We start from the raw sequence: 24679 nt of genomic DNA, 5'->3' as shown, positions 1-24679 counted from the left end.
GGACCAGCACACGCCGTCTCGCGATGTGGATTAGGTTCCTCTTCCAGCCCGCCAGTCAGGCCTTGATTCTATCGATGATGAACTGCAGATGCACGAGTAGAAGCGGGCCGGTGATGAGTGGCAGGCCCAGGTATTTGATTGAGAAAGGGGCGATTGAGCCTCCAAAATTGCGCAGCACATCTGCGAGGTCTATGTCGCTACAGCTGATCGGCGAGGCCGTGGATTTTTCGGTGTTTATGCATAGCCCTGTAGCGTGTCCGAATTGGCGTAGGATGCCCAGTAGAGGGTCGACCTCCTGACGGATTGGGTTGATGAAGACAACTGCATCATCGGCATAGAGACTAACCCTGAGCTTCAACTTGCGGCCTGGTATTTAATGTAGCAGTTGTTGCTCGAACGCCTTTGCCAGCAGGTGGTGCAGTCGGTCTATGGCAAGAATGAAGAGAAATGGCGAGAGCGGATCACCCTGGCGAAGACCGCGGCGGTGGGTGAAGTGGCGGCCCGGCACCCCATTCAAAGAGACCACCGAGGACGCCGAGGAGAGGAGCAGGGCCACCCAATCTCGCCAGCGCGCGCTAAACCCTAGCTGCTGCAGCAGCTCTAGCAAGTAGTCCCATGAGACCGTGTCGAACGCCTTATCGATGTCGAGCTTCATGAGGAGTGTCGGTGTTTTGCGACGGTGGAGGTGGCGAACGGTGTTTTGCACGTAGAGGTAGCTATCGTGGATGCATTTGGTTTTGAGGAATGTCGTTTGCGCCGGAGAAATGATAGTGTGGATCACCTTCGCCAGCTTCATGGAAAGGACCTTGGAGATTAGCTTCGCCATTGAATGGATCAGGCTAATCGGGCGATAGTCCGTGATCGCGGCCGCTCCGTCCTTCTCGGGGAGGAGAACGATCATTTTCTGGTTGATGGCGGCCACGTCTCCTCCTGCTAGGTGATAGAACTAGTGGAAAACTGCCATGCATCGAGCTTGATGATCGACCAGCATGCTCGGAAGAAGGTTCCGTTGTAGCCATCCGGCCCAGGCGCTTTTTCCTACGGAGAAGCACAAATCGCCTGCCAAACCTCCTCCTTCGAAAGCGGATTATCTAGACCGGCAGCCGGCAGCGATGGAAGATTGAGTGAGCTCGAGGCAATGGTGGTGTCTCTGACTGGCGCCGCCCCAAGGGAGGAGTTGAAGCAGTCGTATATAGCACTGGCCTTGTCGTTGTGCGACGTGATGATGGAGCCTGATGTGTGGATGGTGTGGATGGAGTTTTTCTGCCTCCTCGAATTGATTTTGGCCTGGAAAAAGGCCGATCGGGCTTCTCTAGCCCTTAGCCATGTGATGCGTGAGGCCTGGCGCTTCCTGGCCCTCTCGATCGCGGCCAGGCCAAGGACACGGAACTAGATCTTCTTCCGGAGAGCAAGCTCGCTGCTAGATAGCTGTCTATGTTCTTGGGCGATATCGAGGCGGAGGACTACTTCATTTGCGATCTGCAGCTGTAGACGAGTGTTGCTGAAGAAACCCTTTGCCGAGATTTTGAGGTCCTTTGCTGCCCTATCTAGTTTGACGTGGATGCATTTGAATGCACAGCTAGAGGCAACGGGGTGATCCCATGCATGTTGCACCGTTTCATGGAATCAGGGGAATCGTGGCCAGAAGGATTCAAACCGGAAATGAGCCGATCGGCGTGGTGCGGTTGCTGCAGTGAGCAGAAGGGGGCAGTGATCGAAGCAGGATGTTGAAGCGGCATGCAGGAGGAAGGTTGGGAAGAGGGTGTCCCAAGCATTGCTGCAAAAGAACTTGTCGATGCTGACAAGGGTTGGATCCTCGTGCTCGTTGCTCCACGTGAAACGTCGGTTTTTGCATCTAATCTCCCGGAGTCCTGCGGCGTCGATCGCCGCACGGAATTTGCCCAACATTCTACGGTTGACATTGCTATTGTTATTATCACTAGCCTTGTATATGAGGTTGAAATCGTCGTTGATGAGCCAGGGGTCATTTGGTGGCGGCACCGTCCTAGCTATTCCTGACAAGAACTCGTCCTTTCTACTATCATCAATGGGGCCGTACACCGTGGTCAGCCAAAACATTATTGAAGTTTTCCTCAGGGTGACGCGGGCAGTGATTGAGAAGAGGCCGATAGCATGCGATTGCACATCTACTACAGAGTTATCCCAAAAGATTGCAGCACCGCCCTAGTGCCGGAGGCGGGGAGCACGACGCAGTCAGTTAGCCTTGCTCTGCCGACGTCCTTGACCAGGGAGCGACTCCAAGCTTCGATTTTAGTCTCCTGGAGGCAGAGGATAGCTAGCCTATGAGCTTCTGTCGTTTCACAAACTACTGCGTGTCGCGCCGGCGTGTTTAAACCTCAGATGTTCCAGCTCATGATGGGGCAATTTGTGTCAATCATTAAACACTATGAAGCTGCTCCAGCGACTACGAATTTCATTAAGAAAATACGGGTACACCTCCTCACGGTCCGGGGGTTGCCGGCGGCCACCAATAGGCCCCAATATCCGCCGGCAGATGGCAGCGCCTCTACACCTACTACAAGGACTACAAAGAACTAGACCTAGCTCAACCCAGCCAAACATTGGGGGTCGCCGGAGCAAACTATAATGGGAGCGCACTAACATGGGGAAAGCATGGCCTCCGGGGCCTCTCCGTCAGGGCCCTACATGCCGGCTGCCACCCGCAGCGCGGCCGGGTCGAGGTTGGTGAGCCTAGCGATGGCGTGGATGTCGGTGTCGGACAGTGGTTCGTTGAAACATTTGATGAGGGCTTCGTCTGCCTTCGCAGTCCTTTGAACCGAGGATGCCGAGGCCATGAACGATGCGGAGCGTGGCGTGCTAACTGACGGGAACCGTGGAAGGGTTGTTGGCTTGACGTGCGCTGTGGCGGGTGGCCGCGGGCCTTGGGCGGAGTGGGGTCTTGGAGCGGGGAGGTGCCTGGCCAAGCACGGGGGCCGGGGTTTTGGAGAACAGCTGCTTGGTCGTGTCCTCGAGGCCCTCCTCGCCGATCTGCAAGTGGCAGACTTTGCTAGTCACGACGCCGAGCTGCAGGGAGTGCGTGTCCGCCATCACCGGGGTGTGCCTGACGAGGGAGAGGGCAAGGCCCATGTCAATGCCGTCCGTGTCGTCCTCGGTGCCCTCCTCGCGCTCGGAGAAGGAGAGAGGCTTGTCCACTTTCTTTGCCGCCGGCTCGTCCACAGCAGCGGCCCTGGGGTCCGGCCGGGGCGGGGGCGGGAGCTCTTTGCCAGCTTCCTCGAAGAACTCGGCCACCGGGTCCGCTTTCGCGGCCGCCGCGGGGGCAGGCAGCGGGCACGGCGGAGCAAGGAGCGGGTTTGCTGGGGGTGGAACGGTCCTCGAAGACTGGCCGCGCTCAAAGCTCTTGGAGTCGCACGCACCCTTCCCGCGCTGCGATGCGTGGACGTTGCCGTCGCCATTGCCGCTGCCATGGTGCTTGTCGTGGTGATCAGAGCTGCTGCGGCGCCCCCGGGGCGCCCCTTGACGGTGACGAGAGCTGGGCGTGCGACTGCGATGGCGCTCTGGGGGCAGGTCAACGGCTTCCGCAGTGTGCTCCTTGCCGCGACCCCGCCCCAGCAGGGTGTCCTTCCAGGACCGCCTCTGGCCGCCGCCGTCCTCGCCGTCGTGGCCGCGCCTAGCGCCCGCTGATGGCATGCCCTGGCAGCCCGTGGACACCACCAGCGCTTGGGGGCGGGCACGGCCTGCGCCAGCGCCCAGGGCCAGCACCGCGAAAGCGTAGAACACGAGCACAATGTTGGCTCATCTGGTTCTATCATTAGAGCAGATGAAAAGCTTTCTATACTAGCATGAGACATGTGATATATTATCTAGGTTTTTTTCAACCATGCAACAACAAAACAAATTCGAAATGGTCAGTGTGCGGACTTCAGATGGAATGAGGTCGTATCGTGTAAGCCATCAAGTGAACTGAGCGGTGACTCTTGCCAAGCGAATCGGACCGTCACTCTCGCCAGGGTGCGGAAAATCCGGTTCAGCGATTAGAAACGTGGGTTTGCGTGGACAGAAAAGAAAATTGGAGGGGAACGCGGGCGGATGGGGAAGTGACCGATCTCTAGGCGAGTTGTTCGTATCTGTAGCGAAAGTCCAGTGATTCACCAATTAAATTTGTCGTTAAGCAACTACAGAGCAGAGAATTCAAGAAGAAGATAAAAAAAACTTTTTATATGCAATTGAAAAAGGTTGAAAGCAATTTCCCATTTGTTTAGAAACAACCAGCGATAAGCTGAGTTGGTTTGTGTGGGGAGCAACTAATTAACGAGCGCTCCTTCAGGAGTCTCGCAACGATCAGCGTCACTTGATGCTAGTCCTGGCCATCTCAGGCCCGGCCCTGTCGGCCCACCCAGGCCCGGCCCTAAAATCCAGGACCTAGGCCCGATGGGCTTGCCCGTGGGTCGGGCTTGGGCCTGAGTTTTGAGCCCACCAGCAGGGCCTAGATGGGCTTGGGCTTGGCATGTTGGCATTTTAAGGAAGAGGCCCGGCCCACGGCCCTAAGCCCTAAGGGCTTTTAAGGGCTTTCTACCAAATGGGCTGGGCTTGGGCTTGAAAAGTAGGCCCGATGATAGGGCCTGGGAGGGCATGGGCCTCTGTTTTCTGCCATGGGTTTTTTTAGGCCCGACCCAAGCCCGGCCCGGCCCGGCCCATGGTCAGATATACTTGACGCACTCTCAGCTATTCGCCACCTATCCCGCTGTGGGCGCTCCCTGTGGATTTTTATTTTTTTTTTCGCACGCGTTTTTGGCTTTTTAAACAGTTTTTTCCGGGTTTTTTTGACGTTTTGTTTTTTCACCGGTCTTCCTTAGCTTTTCGACCAAAAAAAATAACTTTTTTCACAAAAAAAACGCATTTTTTGGTGAGAGTAATGGTTCTGTTTTCGCGAGAGGCACGGCCGTGCCTCTTGGAAATGAAAAAAACGTGTTTTCTATTTATTTTTACTTCCGCGAGAGGCACGGTTTTACTTCCGCGAGAGGCACGGTTATGCTTTCATGAGAGTCACGGTCGTGCCTCCTCGGAAACGAAAAAAACACGTTTCTTGTTTTTCTTTCTTTCGCGAGAGGCACGGTTTTGCTTCCGTGAGAGGCACAGTTGTGCTTTCGAAAGAGGCACGGGCGTGCCTCTTTCGAAAAGGGAAAAAATGCATTTTTTTTTCTTTCGCGAGAGGCACGGTTTTGCTTCCAGCGAGAGGCACGGTGTGCTTTCGCGAGAGGCACGGGCGTCGCTCTTTCGAAAAGGGAAAAACGCGTTTTCTGTTTTTTTCTTTCGCGAGAGGCACGGTTTTGCTTCCGCGAGAGGCACGGTTGTGATTTCGTCAGAGGCACAGGTGTGCCTCTTTCGGAAAGGGAAAAACCCGTGTTCCCGGTTCGCTTTTTTCGTTGGTTTTATGTCCGATTTTTCATGGAAAAAAAAGTTCGTCAAAACCTATCAACATGGGATCTAGTTTTGGAGATCTCGACGCGAGGAATCCAACGGCGAAAGCGGTTCGGAATTTGGACGCACGATTTAAAAGATAAAACATTTTGAATAAACGGATCTACAAAAAAAGGGAAAACACCCAGGTTGTGACAAGTGGTGCACGTGCAGAGCGCCACTTGTCGTAACCTGGAAAAGTTGAAGTGATCTCCGCAAAGAATACTCCTTAATTAATGATTTCGGTTTGTGTGTCTCTTGTTCATGCTAGGGTTCCTGTAGGTGGGCTGGGCCACATGCGGGGTTAAGTTGGATCCGGATCTCTTGCAAATGATCGATTGTTTGGTTGTTAGATTTCTCGTATAGTTAAATAATTTATTTCCATCCCTCCAAAAAAGTTAAATAATTTATTTCCGTAATACAAACTTCTTAAATTTCATGAATTCTTTTTCAAAACATGTGAATACGACTTTTTAAAAATGATGAATATTCATTTCTTGATACGTGCATTTTTTTGTAACAAACACATATTTTTTACATCTTTTACAACTAAATTAATAATAAATATAAATATATTATTTTAACTGAAACCATTAGTTAAGGGACACCGATTGCAATGGCTATGACCAGACCTCTCTGATAGCGAACGCCACTTTGTTGTCACCACAGTTTTGGTGGAATTTTTTCCCCACAAGAAGATGGGAAGCCCTTGTAGCATGTTTTTTTGTGAGATCTAAAGTGAAAACAGATATATCTTATCAATCAGATGCCTAAAGTACAAAGTATTTTCGCCGTTGTGTCCTCTCATTGATATTTGAAAAAAGATTCTAAATTGATAGGTTTCGATGAAATTTTAATCCAGACATAATTTGTACTCCAGAAAGACAATATAGGTGTACCTCACACTCTAACATAGGTTTTTTTTTTGATCCACGCTCTGACATACTAGGTATGTTGCGTGTTATCTGACTCACAGGTCACAGCTATCGTAAAACAGGTGGGCAAACACCGAGGCGCTCATCTTTTGGTTGGCCCCTTTTCCAGTTTTCTAGGCTGTTCTACGGTTTGGTTTCCTTTTATTATTTTTCTGTTTTTCCTGATTTAGGTCAAGTTCTTTGGTTTTTGTTTGGTTCTTTTGGTTTATGCTTGGATTTGTTCTTCTCTTCAAATTTTCAGTTTTTCTTTTCCTTTTTTTGTTGTTCTTCCCATTTTTATTTTGTTCTCTTTTTATACACATGATATTTTCTGAAAATACACAGTGAGAATTCTAATATATATGGTAAAACATTTTTCAAATACATGGCGAACATATTTTTAATATATGAGGAGCATTTTTCCAAGACAAGATTAATATGTTCATATACATGGTGACCTTTTTCAAATACACGATGAATATTTATTTAAAAATATACTTTTTCTTAATTCTTAAACATGCTTTTAACATCTTTGTTAAGAAGGGATAAATAAATAATGCACTAAGGAGTAGTTAATAAAAAGTGTATAAAAAGCTTATGGTCAATTAACGCTGGAAATCAAGAAGCTTTTGACTCTTCCGGTTTTGGTCCATTATAGATAGAGCGTAGTGAAAGTAGAGTTGCTCATAGTCTAGCTAATATTGATCGATCTGGGGTAGCACCGCCTGTTTTGTTGCGCCATGTCCCAGACAATATAAGAGCAACTCTAGCAGACCCCGCATCCCGCCTGCCCGTAAAACGCGTTTGCAGTTTGCGCAAAACAGTTTTTGCGGGCTGGCTCGGGCTGGTATAGATGCAGACCCCCAAACGGATCCGTAAAAAAGTATATTCGGGAAATATACTTTTTTACGGGTTGGCTTTGCGGGGTCTGCTCTTTGCGCCGCTGCATCCCGCATATCATCAGACCGCAAATATCAAATACACCATAATTCAACAATCAAAAATAAACTGAATTATTCGAATCAAACATATTACAATAATCATCCACATTACAAATAATTATTCAAATAACCATAGCAAATTTAAATAGTGCAATACAAACTTTGTCATGAATACAAATACAAATGAATACAAAAACAAGTCACTGTCCAGCCCTTTGCCAATGGTGTTTAATGAGATCTTCCTGAAGTTGAAAGTGGGTGTCTGCATTTTCAATCTCCTTGTATGTCTGAAGAAAAGCTCTAATGCGGTTTGGGTCTCTAGCTGGTTTGACACGGCTACCCACATTGTCGTAAAAGAATTCTAAGTTCAATCCTCTCTCATCTTCAAGAATCATATTGTGCAGGATAACACAGCATGTCATGATGTTCTTCAAGGTTTTCTTATCCCAAAAACGAGCAGGACCACGGACAATGGCAAACCTAGATTGCAAAACACCGAATGCTTTTTCAATGTCTTTTCGGGTTGCCTCTTGCACCCTTGCAAATTCACATTATTTTTTTATTTTGGGTTCTTTGATGCTCTTGACAAATGTGCACCAATGAGGGTATATACCATCTGCAAGATAGTACCCCTTTGTGTATTCATGCCCATTGATAGTATAGTTGCAAGCAGGAGCATCACCACTAGCAAGCCTAGCAAACAAATGAGACTGTTGCAACACATTGATATCAGTGAGAGTGCCCGGCATACCAAAAAAGCAATGCCAAATCCATAAATCCTCAGATGCTACGGCCTCCAAAACAATTGTTGCATCACGAGATTTGCAACAATACATTCCTTGCCAAGCCTTGGGGCAATTTTTCCAATTCTAATGCATACAATCAATGCTACTTAGCATGCCAGGCCAATCTCTTCTCTCATTAGACGCCATTAATTTCTTTGTGTCATCTTTATTGGGTGTCCAAAGATACTCAGGACCGAAGACACGGATGATCACTTTCGCAAATCTACGCACAGACTCAATTGTGATATCTTCACCAATGCGAAGATACTCATCGACATAGTCAGCCGGAACGCCATATGCAATCACCCGCATAGCTTCGGAGATTTTTTGATATGCACTAAATCCCTTTAAGCCCGTGGCATTTCTTCTTTGAGTAAAATACCGGCAATTTGCCTCGCAAGCTTCAACAAGTTTCACAAAGAGGGATCGGCGCATTCGGTACCTTCTCCGGAAGAGGTGCGGAGGATATGTAGGATTCTCCGTGAAATAGTCTTGCATCAACATCTCGTTCCCACGATGGCGATTCCGAGGAATGCACAAACGCCTGGCAGTCGATCCTCGCCTCCTCTTCCGGTGCTCGTCTTCATGCTCCTTCACGGCAAGCGCCATGACTAATGTTTGCTGCCGAAAGTTCGCAAGCATGGTCTCAACATCCGAGTCGTCCGAGTCGGACGAATCAGATAGCAAGAACTTCTTGCACGGGGTCAACTCCATCTACACGCACACCGGCACGTCAATCTACTACACAGCTCGCAAAAATCACAAAAAAGGGACTAACCGGTGGCAGGTGATCCCGGGCGGCGACGAGGGGGTGCGCTCGACGGTGGTCGATCCCCGGCGGCGGCAACGACGGGGGACGGCTCTTCTCACGGATCCGGAGGTGCGGTGCAGCGGTTCGGCGCGGGAGGGTGTGGGGCGGCCCCGGGGAGCGATTCCGCCCGTAGATATGGCCGGAATCGCCGGCGGCGGGCGGGCGGAAGCAAGGGCGGGCGGCGGCAGAAGGAGGGGGAAAAGAGCGCGGGCTGAAATGTACCTTCCGCTAACTGCTTCTCTGTGATGCAGGGCACCGCAGCCGCGAGGGGGAAACCCGCGTTTTCCCGTGTTGGGGTCAGGAATTTGCCGCGCCCCCCAAATTTTTTTGCGTGCCAGGGCGGGATGCATGGTCTGGTTGGGCAGGCTTTCCGGCCCGTACCCGCATTTTGGCGGTTATTTTGCGGGTCGGGGGCGGATGCGGGGTCTGCTAGAGTTGCTCTAAAGGAGTTTGTATTAACAGAATGTAACACTATTTCTGAGAAATAAAACCTGAGTTTCACCCGAAAAAGAAATAAAAATAAAAGGTGTATAAAATAGATGATTGAATGGGTATATGGAATGTACGTACATAGTTAGACCCAAACACACAATGCCATACATTACTAGTTTTCATAGTGGTCATAAGACTATCATTCCCTTCTTAACAAAGAAGTCCTAATTCACAGCGTTGATTGCTAAATGGGGGTAAACCAAAACTAAACACGTAAATAATATGTCACACTCCCCGCAAAAAGTAATATGTCACACTTTCTTGTGGTGGTCTTCTTAGTTCTATAAAAAAAGGCATCTATTTGTCAGTTACCTCGAGAAAGTTCAGTTTCCATATTGTTCCTCCACCACACCCCCTTTGTCTTCCTCGCTCTTCCCCCGTTGCATTCGTCTTCCTCTTATCACCGTCAACCCACCCTTCGGCACCGACCATCATTGTCCCCCATCACCCGCCGCTGGCTTTGTTGCCTTGGCCATCCCCCTAAATGCCCCTTCTCCAGCATTGATGACCCCTCCCCCTCAGGGGCGGATCCAGCATGGGGCATGGGTGTACATACGTACACCCAATTGCTTTTTGCAAAAAATAAATTATGTAGATATATACATATTATATGATAGAAACACCAACCTATAGGCCTAATAGGCTCAGTTCAGGAGTAGCTCACTAGCCTGAAAGCAAGCCACCAAACCATCCAGCCCTGCATACACACGCGAAACGAGAGAGGCTCATGTTGCCGCCAGCCTATTTCTTCTTCCCACGGACGAGGCGGCGGCATGACCCTCTGTCAATGGTGAGCCACGACCGGGCGAGGAAGCCATCGGAGCTGGAACCCCCCATGGTTTCGGCAGAGGATACGGGCAAGCCCCATGGTGTCGTGCCCACCGCCGGCGGTGGTGGTGGTGGTGGGGGGGGGGGAGACGTAAATGGGATGCTGTAGCACAAAGGGTGGGAATAAAATTCGCGGCCGCAGCCACTGCAGTCATCGATGTGGGGAATGAAGCGTACCAGTGCAAAAAATTGGCTGCAATAACCTCAACCTCTAAACCTAAGGTGAACCCCCATCCAATTTTGAAATTACAGTAGTTGATTTGTTAATTCGATTCATTGTGAAATCCCCAACTGAATGTGTAGCTGCTATTCGATTCAGAGAGAAATAGGTCTAGATGACACTATGGAGTGAGGATCTGCTTGATTTCATTAGCAAAAAGTTAACAAATGAATTGTCTTTGAATTGTAGGGCTTAGAGCATTCTTTGAATCATCTTTGAATTGTAAGTTGTAGGTGACACTCGGTTAAGCTTGCACATCTTTAGCCTATGGTTTTCATGGAGGAAGATTTGATGCATACCTCTTAACTTACACACTTCATTACTGATATGCATAGAGATAAGAGGTTTAGCTCTTGAATGATTGCTTGGTTACATTTATTGGGGTGGGGGGGGGGGGGGCGTTCTTTTTTCAGTTCAAGGATGATGTTGTCATATCTCACTCTCAAGCTATCACAGAGTGTATAGTCGTGTTGTAGTTTTTTTTTCTCTATTTTGTAATTTCCTTATCTTTGAGATATTGTTGCTATTGTGAAATTCATATTTTGTGTTTGTATGTTGCCGTTAACCAATTGGCTTCTTCATTAAGGTGCAAATCTTTTTTTTAAACACCTGATGTTAAATTCCTAGATCTGCCACTGCAACCCCTATTTGGAACCGCATCATACCCAGACCCATTAACACCCGCCTCACCGCTATCGGTACTACTGCAGACGGCCGCATCATCCCTGCCATTCTACGTAGTGCTCTGCACATACTCGCATGGATTAATCAAGCCGAACAACCTTGAAGAATGGCAAAAGCAACAAAACAAAATCAACTGCAAGACCAAAATCACTATATGGCCCTCTGGGCCATTAAGCGTGCAAGGTTTAGTTATATATGGACAACGTTTCTCAAAAAAAAAATTATATATGGACAACGTTCACCCTTTTTTTTTGAGGCAATGGACAACGTTCACCTAAAAAAAAAGTTAATGGACAGCATGCGACTGACCGAAAGCCCAGAACCGCTGCCCCCACCGGGTCGCGAGCTTCTTGGCGGCCACGCCTCCCTTGCTAGGGTTCTGGGGCTTGTCGTAGCGGCCCCGTCACCTCCTGCCTATTCCTATATAAGAACGTCCATCACGCAGCGGTCGACACCAACACCAAGCACAACCCGGCGAGAGGAGAGCGAGAGCCATCGACGAGACGGCAAGATGCAGATCTTCGTGAAGACGCTGACCGGGAAGACCATCACGCTGGAGGTGGAGTCCTCGGACACCATCGACAACGTCAAGGCCAAGATCCAGGACAAGGAAGGTATATATGTGAACGAGTCACTACGCCCACCTCTTCCCTCTAGCCGACGGCTGATCGCAAGTTTTCAGCAGCGTTGCATCGGATCTTGCAAAGCCCACATATTGTCTCTTTTGTTTGATTTTACCATGCGCACCTCACTACTAACATGGTTTTGGTAAGCTTGTCGAATTTAGCTCAGAGCTAGCATCCTCCATGTTGTCTCTTTGAGCTAGATAAAAACTGTTTTGCTTATACTAGATAGCTTTGGATCGGCTTGTCGAACCTGCCGTAGGATGAGCTTCTCATTTGACAAATCGATAGGAAATCGACCTTGTTGTACATAGACGAGTTAATCAGGGATGAACTAATTGTGGAAGTTTCTGTTTTGTTGTAGGTATCCCGCCGGACCAGCAGCGCCTCATCTTCGCGGGGAAGCAGCTGGAGGATGGCCGCACTCTGGCCGACTACAACATCCAAAAGGAGTCGACGCTTCACCTGGTGCTGCGCCTCCGCGGTGGCAGCAGAGGTCAATACCCCAAGAACCTCGAGCCCAACCTCCGCATCCTTGCTCAAAAGTACAATGAGAACAAACTAGTCTGCCGCAGGTATGCACCTCATGGATTGACCTTTTGCTTCTTCTTTTTTTTGGTCTGCATGGAGATACGCATGCATGTGTGATAAATGTGTCCTTGTTGTTTAAGGTGTAGAATTTGAAAAGCTAGCCGGTTGATCGAGGCACCTCTCACCTTCAATTTAGATTGTAATTAATTCGAACTCAGCAGTGGTTTTGGTTTGGCTGAGTTTATTGCTGATTTCTAGGAACAACGGAATTAACTAGATGTAAAACATATACTCCCTCCTTCCATCTATATAGGGCCTAATGCTTTTTTCAAGGCCGCCTTTGACTATTGACAAGATTAATAGTACATGACATGCATAATGTGAAAATTATATCATTGAAATCTCCTTTCACATACGAATTTAATGGTATGCTTTGTGTAAGTTGCATGTCATATATTATTGCCCTAACATTTGGTCAAAGTTAACCTCGAAAAACGCATTAGGCCCTATATAGATGGAAGGAGGGAGTAAAAGAAATAAAAAAATTAAAAAAATCTACACGGATCTACATGTAAGATCTCAATATAGTGATTAAAACTCATTAAATAATTTTAGTGGACTAAGATTTTGCACTCCCACATTAATTGACATGTGCATGGTTGCTTTATGATCTTGATATATTTATGTGTCTAGTACTCTTTTCGAAAGAATTTTTTTTTTTGCCAATCTAGCACTCTAGTCAGGATTGTATATACTATGTTTTTTTCGTAATCGTAATTTGTGTGACATGTCTAAGTTTTTCGTCATTGCGTTGTAGGTGCTATGCACGCCTACCCCTCAGGGCCACCAACTGCCGCAAGAAGAAGTGTGGACATAACAATCAGGTGAGAGAACCTTATTTCCCCGTGTTATTGAAGTGCTTTACCCATTTACACAGAGGCTATCAAGTATCAGTTGTCCACGTTCTTGGTTATCATATCACTATATATCTTGATTTTTGCCTTCTATTGAGCAATATGTCCCACTGTATGCTTAGAGTTGTTCTTGGTTACTATATCTTGTCAACTATTGTATGAAGTTGTCGTGCAAAATAATTACATGCAGATGATAACTAACATAATTATTTTGATTAATTGATTATTTTTGTTCTAATAATTCTTACCCTTCTCTTTCAGATAAGGGAAAAGAAGAGGTTTATGTCCAAGTTTGGGAGCGATTCTTGAACATTGGAAATGATGCTGAAGCAACCATCTACCGTCATATATAATGGAGTTTTAAGTTCTGTCCTAGTTTTAAGTTATGTTAGATTTTGCTAAATCGTCTAGCGCCATATATATATATATATTGGAGTATAGTTTTGTCCAGTCCGGATTTTGAACCTATGTATATGCTATCAAATATCCATATTATATGGAGTTATTTATTTTGAGAGTTTTTTCAGTAATGTTTGTTTTAAAAACATTTCTTTTTCGGGTTCTCAAATGCTACAAAATATCCTTACCTTTAGAGATGAAAAAAGGAAACCCAAACATGCCCACCATTGGGGAAAGCAAAAGTGCCCCCAATAAAGCAGCATTCCGTCGGTGTTCGCAGCGAGCTCAAACTCGACGCTGCCATCGCCATGGTTCAAGCCACGAATACGACGCGCACTTTGCTTGTCATCAAGCTATAGAATGAGGTAGATATTGCTGCCTCGAAAATATGTGAAATTGAGCGAGACATGAAATTCAGGGGGGAAAGTCAATCATGTCCCTGGAGGTCCCTGCTATCTCCGTGCCAAGCTCCTGGTACATGGGCGCCAGCCGCAGCTCCGGCTCCAGCTTCAAGACTTGCAGATCTAAAGCCAGCTCGGATCCTGCTCCATCTTTGCAAAAATGTGCTCATATCCCTGTAACAGAAGCCTGCACAGTCAGAAAGAAAAAAACACCGTGTAGCTCAGCCTTAGAAAAACCGTGCTCAGGGAACACTCAACACTTACTTTATATGACGTCTGGTAAAGATTCAGTCATCTAACAGTGAATGCTATATGCAGTAGATTTAGATCTAGCACATTCTGGAATTTTTCAGCGCCAAGATGATAGGGATTACATATATTTTGTTTACTGGAGGGAGCTTGAGATTTTTGTTAATGGATGGTGGCGCTTCTCATTTGATCCCAAGAGTACTTGAGATTTATTTATATTCAGGTAATATGCAGAATGTTTTGGTGACGTCGGCAATCTAAGTATTTGCTTACTTGCTGCTATCCATCCAGATCATGGGTGCCAAGAGTGATTGTTGAAGACAAGTGCAACTCATTCCCTGAATAACAAGGGTCCTGCACTACTCTCTTTTTTTGCGACGAGTCCTACATAAGATCACTATGAATGTGAAAAACGGAGTACCATTCTTCTGATACTCTTGTGTTTTCTTTTTCAATCATGTTTTTGTTAGAGAATCAGATATGTCTTTCCCGTGCAAAGTTTCAAAGCACCTGCGTAAATTGATCTCACCAAAAAAAGTTTCTTTTTCTCTGAGGTGCATGTGCAAGCACCTGAGTTGTACAGGGGCTTATTTGATGTTTTTCCTAGTTTGATGTCCATCTGAATAATTGTTTATAATACTCCAGACGCTGACAACAACAGGAATTTTATTGATTATATACTTTTATTGGGTACAGACAGATCTCTTCTATCCAAGTCAACAGCTTCTGTTCTCTGAAGTTGATTTGCGTAAGCAACAAGCTCAATCAGCTACCCTGTTGGTGTAGAAACCGTTGTATGAATCAGGTGAAAACATTGGGAAAATGTAATTCAGTTCCATACTCAAGGGTAAATAAAAGAAGCCTACCTGCTCCAGTGACAATGCAGACTGAGGTAGAACCTTGTATGGGTTTAGAATTGAGTTAGGGTCCATTAACTTCTTGATGGAAGCCATTAGCTGCACCTGAAGTGATCACAATACAACATTTTCTGTCAAGCGTAAATTACCAGCCAACTAGTAGAAAAGTTGGAACACAACTGCAGGTTTTTCTTTTAATGAAGAAACAAATAAAGTGTTGTTCTTTAAGAAGAATAAGGCAGAGCTCCACTGAAACATAATATTGCCAACATTGCACAAAAAGCAAGCGCTCCTCCTCCAGGGTTGTAGGGAAGTGAGCATAACTGAAAGTCTAACAAGAGAATGTTTCCAGACCATAAAAGGCTAAACCAAATTTCTCTCATGAAAATGTGGCACAGCACATACATATATGTCATGCACAAACAGTCAAGAATAGGACTTGGCACACCAAACATTAAAGTGCGCCAGTCTAAAGGAAATTAAACAGAAGGCCTTATTCACAAATGGAGATAATGATTTAACTCTCAACATTCTATATAGCACTGAAGTAACAATTTGTGCGCGAACACAAGCGGTGGTAAGATGGTATTTAAATACTTACTGCTTCTGGTGACTTGCTGTAGTGAATCTTCTCAGCTTTCATTAGCCCCAGCCCGTGCTCCGCACTAATGCTTCCTCTGTGGCCAGCAGTCCACTCATAGACAAATGGTTCAATTTGTGCCAGAATCTGAAATTTTCATTGAAGGTGACAAAATAAGCAAGTAGCCACATACCTATCTTGAGAAACTGAAGCCAAACCTAAGTAAATGATCTATTTCCATGTCAGATCAGACATACATTGTCACTGTACTTGCTTGATAAGATGTTTAGATGGAGATTCCCGTCACCAAGGTGACCATAACCCAATACCTCTGCCGTATCACCTAGGAAAGCAAGGAACTATGTTAACAACTCATAGATTAGATTACTGATGGCTCAAAATTGAAAATTTACCAACACGGCTGCGCATTTCTTCAACAATATCATATAGTTTCTCTACAGGTATGGACAAGTCATACTTGTAGACTGCACCAACTTTTACAGATGCTTCTGATATACCCTGCAACCACAACACATAATCATTTAATTGATTTTTTTTGCCACAAACTATGTCAATGGGTAAAGGCGGTTGACTTTATTTGGTTTGGTGTTTCATACTTGAAATTTCACTTCCAAAGGTTTGAAACCAAATAGTTCGATAGGCCAAACTTAACATACCAAGATATTATTCGAGCACTTCATAGGTTATCATTTTAGTTTATATTGGAGACTCGGCGTTAACCATCAAATATCAGCTTACACATTGATAACTTGTATTATTAAACAGCAACATAGATGATGAGGAACAATAGAGACAAGTAAAAGGAAAAAGAAGCAGAAGTCAAAAATCTGTTTGACTACTTCTAGATACTACTGCAGTCTAGTACTCCCTCCGTCCCAAAATTCTTGTCTTAGATTTGTCTACATACAGATGTATCTATTCACATTTTAGTGTTAGATACATCCGTATCTAGATAAATCTAAGACAAGAATTTTGGGACGGAGGGAGTATTTATTTTGTCTTCTTAACCTTAGCTACTGTTTTCTAGAGTCTTCTAGCCATGAGTAGAATGTTGAATCTTAAGTAATGTTTTCTTAAGTGTTCTAGCTATAAGTTGAAGTGGCTCCTCCACAACCTTGTGTTGCTTCAATAGAGCACTTAGTCGTGTGATGAGTGTCGATCGTTACCAACTTAAAGGCTACCGATGTTAGTCACTGGCAAAATCTAAAGATTCACGTATGTGAGAACCTCGCGGATTCTCCAAAAATTAGATGCTTGGCTAATATCCTGTGCTATAACTCCATCAGCTACAAGGCCATCTTCCATTGAACTCAATAAAAAAGCTTCAAGTTTTGCTCTACAATAGAAAAGCAACATAAGACAGGTAGACAGCATATGTAATTTGACAATTTTCATCACAATAAACCCAAGATAGAATAAATGCAAGCCAAGCAGGATTTCACCTTCACAAAGTGGTTATCAATTAAGAGTTTGAACAAATTGATCATCCGCATAGCTTGTGTGTTTGTAATGCTTGAAGACTGTGGTTATGCTACAAAAACTTACTTGTCATATGATTCATCACTTCCTGTGGTCTCAATTAGAACATAAAATTTGTATGGCGAGACAGGTAAAGGATTATGAACTCCTTCCAAATGCGTCATAGCCTTCAAAACCAACAAGCTACCAAATTAAATGTGGAATCAGGCAAGATAACAAGGAACATTTCTTCATGTACAACGCATTCAAAACAATATTTTGTTTTATTTTGCTAAGTACTCCCTCCGTCCCATAATATAAGATTGTTTTGCAAGCTAAAACAGCTTGCAAAACGATCTTATCTTATGGGACAGAGGGAGTACATAACAAAAATTTCAACACATCCTACTGTTCAAGAAAGTACATGCATGCAGTTTCTTCTCTATGAAGTGCAATTTTCTTTGAAAGTTTGCTTAAGTAAGTACCAGATCAATACACTGACGATCCATAAACTCAAATGCAGAAAGAATCTCACCCAAGCTCCTCCTAGCTGCCAGTAGCAATTTCTGGGAACATGAAAAGCAGTAATCACTATAGTAAAGATCATACTGTACATTTGATAACAAGGGCTAACACTGCCTAGATATACAAAATGAGTGTTTGCAGGAGACCTGGCAGCTCATGTAGTCGTTGCAGGAAAGAAATGCAACATTAGTTGAAGGTAGCTTTGCAGGTGTAAGTATTGACACTTTAGTGACTATTCCTAGTGAGCCTTCACTTCCTGAACCATCAATCATGTGTTTACTAACGGCTTGCTATATAAGTCATATTTAATGAACATGCTCAGAAAGAAGGGAAATAGTTTGTATTCGATACTCACCAACAAATAAGTGCTTCAGATCGTATCCAGTGTTGTCTTTCCTTAAAGTAGTAAGCATGTCAAGAACAGTTCCATTGGCTAGGACAACTTCAAGACCTGAATAAGAAGAAAATAAAATACAGAAGAGCTAACCATCTTTGTACTTTTAAGAAATCATACAGCTATTTCCAGGCCTAAACATTGCATAGAGTTGAAAGTTTCTAGAAGATTATCTTCATAGAGCATCGTAATTTCAGCAACTTATATTGCAACAGAATTACTCAAACAGCAAACATACTCCTGCTCCTTTCAAGAGAAACTTAACAAAACAAATACTGTATTCCACATAAGCCCTTTCTTCGTTCAGGTAAACAATATATAGAACATGAGACTTCAGAAATAGCTGATTTGTGCACATAATAAATATAAGGTTTTACTTGTACTTACCAAGTACATTTCCATGAATTGAACCGTAGCGAATGAAGCGTAAGCCGCCAGCATTAGTTGAAATGTTCCCGCCTATTTGGCAACTACCTTTTGCGCCTAAGTCAAGAGGCATAATAAACCTGAATATAAAGAATACATATAAACTTAGGTATTTTTCTATTCAAAATAACAGGCACATATTGATCGTATAAAAAAGTAAACTGTGATGACAAGATTATATGAGCGATCGCTGTACTGGCACACATTGTATCCATGGGTGATTATATAAGTAGGAATCCCGTAAAAAAAGGATATTACATGAGCAACGAACTAATGAATATTTATGGGTCAATGGTAACCCGACAACTCAAAAGAAAACATATTATTTATGAATCAAATGCATGCAATGCAAGACGTATGCACCACGAATGAGAACAGAATCATAAGAGGGACTGAAGACGACTTTACCCTTCATTTTCCACAAAGGTACTTAAGTTCTCCAACACACAACCAGCTTCACAAGTAAGAATACCATTTACCTGATAGCAGACAGCTCTTTCATGAAATTATACAAAAAAAAATCATGAACTATGGATATAGACAACTTATGCTTGAAGAAAGGATAGATAATAGAATTCACGACATCAAATCCAAACAAAGAGACTGTACCCACATTGTCAAACGAGATTATTTTGTCCATACCACCAAGGTTGACAATCACCTGCAGACAAAGGGAGTAAACCTTGTGATCTCGGGCCAGAATGTAAGGAAAGCAGTAACATGGAAATCTCAGAAGCAGTATACATTAAAAACATGGAAATCTAAAACAGATGAGCACAAAAAAATGTCACATCAACAAGTATTTGAACAAGTACAGTGAACTACAGCAAAACTGTAGTGATAATGCTAAACATGAATATGGAAACTCGAAGCACCCATCAACGACATCGTAATCTTTCCCATGATTTTCTAATCAATCTGATTGATCAATCTAGATAAATACTCCCTCCGTCCCAAATTTAAACTAAAGCCACGACAGTTATTTTGGGACGGATGGAGTAGTTCATTTTGGTGAAGTATACCCTGCAATTCAGGCATGCAGCAACAGAAAGGAAGTAGAGAATACCAAGAAGGATATTTATCTAAAGTACTCTACCACTGATACTAAGTTCAGAAATAAAGAAATGTTTTGTGGTAGGAAAATAAAGATATAACCGATATTATCATTAACAGGAACTTCATAAGTACCTCATCATGAACTGGAACACTGCCACCAACGAGGCCTGTATTTCCACCCTGAGGAACTACCGCCAATCGTCTCGAGTTGCAGTAAGCAAGGACCTTAGAAACCTGGAAAACAGAATGGTTGAATAACAAAATTTCACATTAATTTTTTGTTGAGTCGGATCAGGAATGGTAGAAAACTAGATATAACCGAGCAATATGAAAATAGAAATGTAGTCCTAAATTGTACTCCTAGTTTGCTGCATGAGGTATTATTAGCATTCCATGCAAATGCATTGTTGTTCAGAAAATATTTATTAGCATAGGTCACTAGAGTGATGTATGCTATTTTGTTTGTTATGTATCCAGAGGCTACAGTGTTTTGCTTATGAAGCGCTACATTCTGCCGAAGCTGATTTTCTATTGCTACTAAATACGGCTTTCATGAAACATCCAATGCATATGATGCTAACAACTTTCTGAACAATTTGTACGATTACTAGTTACTTCATGTAAGAATACATCAAAAAGTACATGCTTGGTAACTGGAATAGCCTGATAGCGGATAGCCTAGATGCAATTGTGTGATGGACCATGTGATAAGCCAAAAACATAAATCGTAAGCTACAACTTTACAAACTTTATTCTGCAACCAAACAAACATAATCGCACCTTAGTTGACATCTAAACTGCGAAAATTTAAGGGGCATTAGGGTCATTAGAAATATTACAGAAAGGTCACCATGCAACCACTACAAATCAGGCTAAAACAATTAAAATGATTACTGCCACTTCTGTACTAATTGCTAATGCAATTGTCACAAAATGGAATTCGAACTACTTGGTGTTAAATTAAAATTCCTCTTGACTAGCTGACAGACATACCTCATTAGTACTTTTTGGTAAAAGCAGTAGCTGACTTGCACCCTTGTATTTACCCATCCAATCCACATTTGCAACAGCCACCCTGTCTTTATCTTGAACGACTCCAGTGTCACCCAATATGCTCTTGAAGTAAGAAACGTCATCAGAGTTTAGCACTGAAAAGTCGGGATTCCTCTGGATGGGTTCTGCCGCAGAACCAAAAGTACGCCGTTGAACTTCAAACGGATCATTCACACTATGCTGTGCTTCTTTTGTTGCTATCCCAGCTGGAGGCCCACGAGAGGGATGTTGTGGACACAGGGTCCAGTAGGATCTTCTATGAGAAGCCAGGGTATGGTTTGTCGATCCTGGGTATCATCATGTATCATAAGATTTTACTCATTCCAGTAAAAACTACTCCCTCTGTTGCAAAATGCAGGAGTATTTTGGTTGTTCAAATTTATGCTTTGCTCAATACGTAACCAATTACACATGGGTTACGCCATACAAACTTGATACCATTGGGTTTGTGTTCAAACTAATTTACTGTGATTGTGATTGTAACTATAAAAATGTCCCCTGCATTTCGCCACTGAGTGGGTGTATTCTGTAGATCCGTAGAAATCGGCGGAGCCATATCAATCTTGGTTCTATAACAATAAATAACCGTCTGACAACTGAAACTCTAAGAGCAGGGGATGCAGGGTGTAATAGCAATCAAATTAAATACTAAACACTATATGTGCCGAATTCATGTATCAGTAATTCTACTCGTGCTGGGATGGGAATGGATAACAGATTGATTAGATTAGTAGGGCATCCGGCAACAAACTTTCACAAAACTGAAGATCACTTGCAGCAAAGAAAGATCCCACACAACTGAACTCACAGAACAATCGATCCAAATCCAGGCAAGATAGAGCTCCTTACCAACGCCATAGGAGATCGTCCGGCTCCCGAGGCGGGTCCGGTCGAGAGGAGGAGGGCGGTGGTGACCAGGAGGGGAGGTCTCGGTGGAAGGGGGCGTGCAGGCGTGTCCGGCGGCGCGGTCGTGCGGATGCACGGGCGGGGGAGCCCACGGGGCGAGCAGGGCGCGCAGGCCCCCCTGCCGGAGAGGTTCCCGGAGGACGGAGGAGCGTGTTCTGGAGTGGGAGAGGAGGGACAGGAGCGCCATGGGGGGATGGGAATTCTGACACGGGCGTCAACAAGCTTGGTTTGCAGCTGGAAGAAGCGACCTCGCGTTTGACTGACAGTGGGATAACTTACTACGTAGTAGTACTACTAGTTCGGAAATGATTTTATCCGTTTGGAATGATTTTTTATACTCCTTGCATTTAGAACATGGTGCATATAGATTTTACAAAAAAAAAAACTTTTGATAACTTTAACCAAATTTTTAGAAAAATTGTATTTGTATCTACGACACCAAAATATACATAAGAGCATCTCTTTTTTTGAGAGCACACAAAGCGCGTGCCTTAAATTTATAGAAGAGAGCAAGACAATTTACAAGATGTCTAGCGAGTGCAGGACACTCGAAGACACGCACCCACCACCACTCCTACAAAACGACACGAGGTTATACTCTCACAAAGCGTTGTAAACTACCTCCTCCCCGGTCCATCAACTTCCAATCTCTAAGTTCATCAAGGATCTTCTCCACAAGCTCTTGCGTGTCTACCTGTTGCTCAGTTCTGTTGAACACCCTGGCATTCCTTTGCTCCAAAGTGACCATATCGTGCAAATAACCAGGGTGTCAAAACCATGTTTGTCTTCCTTCGCGAAGCCCGGTTGTTGTTGCATCCACCATTCCAGAAAAGAGTCCGAGCTCGTGGGGCAAGAGATTTGTATATGCAGCTTGTCGAAACAGCCCATCCAAGTACCGCGTGCATAACCACATTGCACCAAGATGTGGTCCACTGTGTCTTCATCCTGCAGACATGTGTAGCAGGCCGAGGTGTGATCTTGTAATCCATGTCGAGCGCGACGATCTGCCGTCCATAGGCGATGTTGTGAGGCAAGCCAAGCAAAGATCTTGCATTTGAGAGGGGCGAGACTTCTCCAAATGGCTACTGCATAGGGGCAAACCGGCAGGCCCTCGCAGAGGCGATTGTAGGTAGACCTGGCAGAATAAGACATGGAAGTCACGCATGGCCATAGGAAGTTGTCAGGCGACTGCTCATCCCGATGCACCAAGGCAATGGCATGTCTCAAGTGCATGAGTTGAAGGAGCGCCATGTGAGAGGATACGAAGGGGACGTCCGGCGACCATTGCTCCTCATTCATTGCCCACTGCACTGTTGATGCGGCGAGTTTCTACCAGCTCAAGAATGAGAGGCGCTATGTCTTGCACAGAGTGGCCATGTATCCATCGATCCTTCCAGAACAACACTTTGTCTCCTCTGCCAACCTCAATGTGCACCAAGCAGTCAAAGACGACTCTTGCCTCGTGATCAATCATCATTCCTAGCCCTTGCCAAGGCCGTTCAGGCTCGGTGCATCTCAGCCATTCCCACCTCAGTCGCAAGGCCAGCGCCTGAGCTTTCAGATTCTTGACGCTATGACCTCCATACTTCACCGGACGATAGATTCTCTCCCATGCGACCAAGCACTGCCCACCATTGACCTTGTCTTTCCCAGCCCAGAAAAAAGACCGCATCCAGCTATTAATATCTTCAACAACCCATGGAGGGGGCTGCAGCACCAGGAGCTGGTGTATCGGCCGAGCAGAGATCATAGATTTTGCGAGGACCAATCTGCCCGCTCTCTGAATGAGTCCTCCATGCCATGCGGGCATGCATTTCCTCACCATGTCAAGTAGTGGCTGCCAGTCTTGCTTCATGAGTTGCTTGATAGCCAGCTGCAAGCCCAGATATCGACACGGGAACTCCGCAAGCATGCATTACAGAAGCTCGACAACTCGCTCTTTGTCCTCTTGATCACCATGAATGAGAGAGGCAGTGGATTTCAAGTAGTTAACGTTAAGCCCCAATGCTTCTCTGAATATAGCCAGCGCGTGCTTTATGAGGCTGAGGTCGGTGATTATGGGGTGAATGAACAACGCAACATCATCGGCATAAATGGACACCCTTTGCCAAGCTGAGTTTCCTCTGTAAGCGGATAGCCTCTCTGCTCCAGCGCCCTGCCAATGATCGTGGTCATAGGATCCATGGAAATCATGAATAAAAGTGGCGAGACGGGGTCACCTTGACGAAGACCACAGGCATGCGCAATGCTTCTTCCCCGGCACACCATTCACCAGGATCTTAGTAGTAGCTGATTGGAGCAAGATCGAGACCCACATGATCCACTTATTGCCAAACCCTTTTGCTCTCAGAACCTCAAAGAGAAAAGGCCATGAGAGTGAATTGAATGCTCTCGAGATGTCAAGTTTTAGGAAGACCCCTTTGCATCTTCTCATAGCAATCTTCCTGGCCACTTGCCGTACCAAGAGAAAGTTATCGTGTAGGTTTCTACCTTTGATGAAAACCGACTGGTTGATGGTGACCAAGTCCTTCATGCTCGGGCGCACTCTGGTTGCTAGTAGCTTTGCGAAATTTTTGGCCATGCTACGTGGCAAGCTAATAGGACGATAGTCGCCTACTTTTCCAGCATCCGGCTTCTCCGGCAGCAGTACTATCAGGGCACGATTCAGCTTGGAAAACCCACGACCGTCTCCCACATAGATCTTGAGCAAGACTGCCATGATGTCCTGCTTGATGATTGGCCATGCTTTTTGATAGAAAGCACCAATAAACCCATCCGGTCCGGGGGCTCTGTCCGGGTGAAGCTCTTTGATCACTGCCCAAACCTCCTCTTCAGTAAAGATAGCCTCAAGATCTTCGAGGTTTACTGGTTCCATGCCGAGATAGTTTAGGTCCAAGGTGAACTGCCTTGCGTGCGCTGTGCCGATGATGCCTTGGTAAGTCTCAGAAAAGACTTGCTCCATACGATCCGGATTCATGATCACCTCATCTCCATGCTTGATTAGTGGCATAAAGTTCTTCGCCCTCCTCCCATTAGTGAAGGCCTGGAAGAACTTAGTGTTGGCATCCCCTTCTTTAAGCCATCTGAATCTCAACCGCTGCCTGTCGATAGTACATTGCAGCGAAGCCAACCCTAGCAGAGCTAGCTTTAGTGTGTTCTTGAGCCAACGCTC

The 24679-nt window shown here is 45.1% G+C and overlaps 2 protein-coding genes across 3 annotated transcripts; one reads left to right on the top strand and one right to left on the bottom strand.

The window, feature by feature from the left end:
• Positions 1-11556: 11556 nt before the first annotated feature.
• LOC123046716 (ubiquitin) lies at positions 11557-13697 on the top strand. The gene is made up of 4 exons (XM_044470139.1): positions 11557-11728; positions 12102-12312; positions 13086-13152; positions 13444-13697. Exons 1-4 carry the CDS (start codon positions 11626-11628, stop codon positions 13489-13491), a joined length of 429 nt encoding a protein of 142 aa, XP_044326074.1. The 5' UTR covers positions 11557-11625; the 3' UTR covers positions 13492-13697.
• Positions 13698-14750: 1053 nt separating this feature from the next.
• Positions 14751-21775, bottom strand: LOC123046715 (probable D-2-hydroxyglutarate dehydrogenase, mitochondrial). 2 transcript variants are annotated; one of them, XR_006422568.1, is made up of 16 exons: positions 21451-21775; positions 20542-20888; positions 19681-19782; positions 19106-19153; positions 18901-18971; positions 18454-18572; positions 18028-18123; positions 17819-17928; positions 17633-17713; positions 17235-17335; positions 16917-17025; positions 16082-16187; positions 15862-16011; positions 15690-15765; positions 15098-15193; positions 14751-15005 (listed from the first exon to the last, which is right to left on the bottom strand). XR_006422568.1 is itself a non-coding variant. In XM_044470137.1 (16 exons), the coding sequence occupies exons 1-16, from the start codon at positions 21692-21694 to the stop codon at positions 14997-14999; spliced, it is 1851 nt and encodes a 616-aa protein (XP_044326072.1). In that variant the 5' UTR covers positions 21695-21774; the 3' UTR covers positions 14751-14996. The 2 variants fall into 2 exon arrangements, 1 of the variants encoding a protein (XP_044326072.1); XM_044470137.1 differs by having other exon boundaries at positions 15690-15815; positions 15926-16011; positions 21451-21774.
• Between the last annotated feature and the right edge of the window lie 2904 nt (positions 21776-24679).

The sequence above is a fragment of the Triticum aestivum genome, chromosome 2B (assembly GCF_018294505.1).
Source record: "Triticum aestivum cultivar Chinese Spring chromosome 2B, IWGSC CS RefSeq v2.1, whole genome shotgun sequence".
In the NCBI taxonomy this organism is placed as follows: domain Eukaryota; kingdom Viridiplantae; phylum Streptophyta; class Magnoliopsida; order Poales; family Poaceae; genus Triticum; species Triticum aestivum.
Note: the sequence above shows the minus strand (reverse complement) of the source record. Positions and strands in the feature narration are given on the sequence as shown.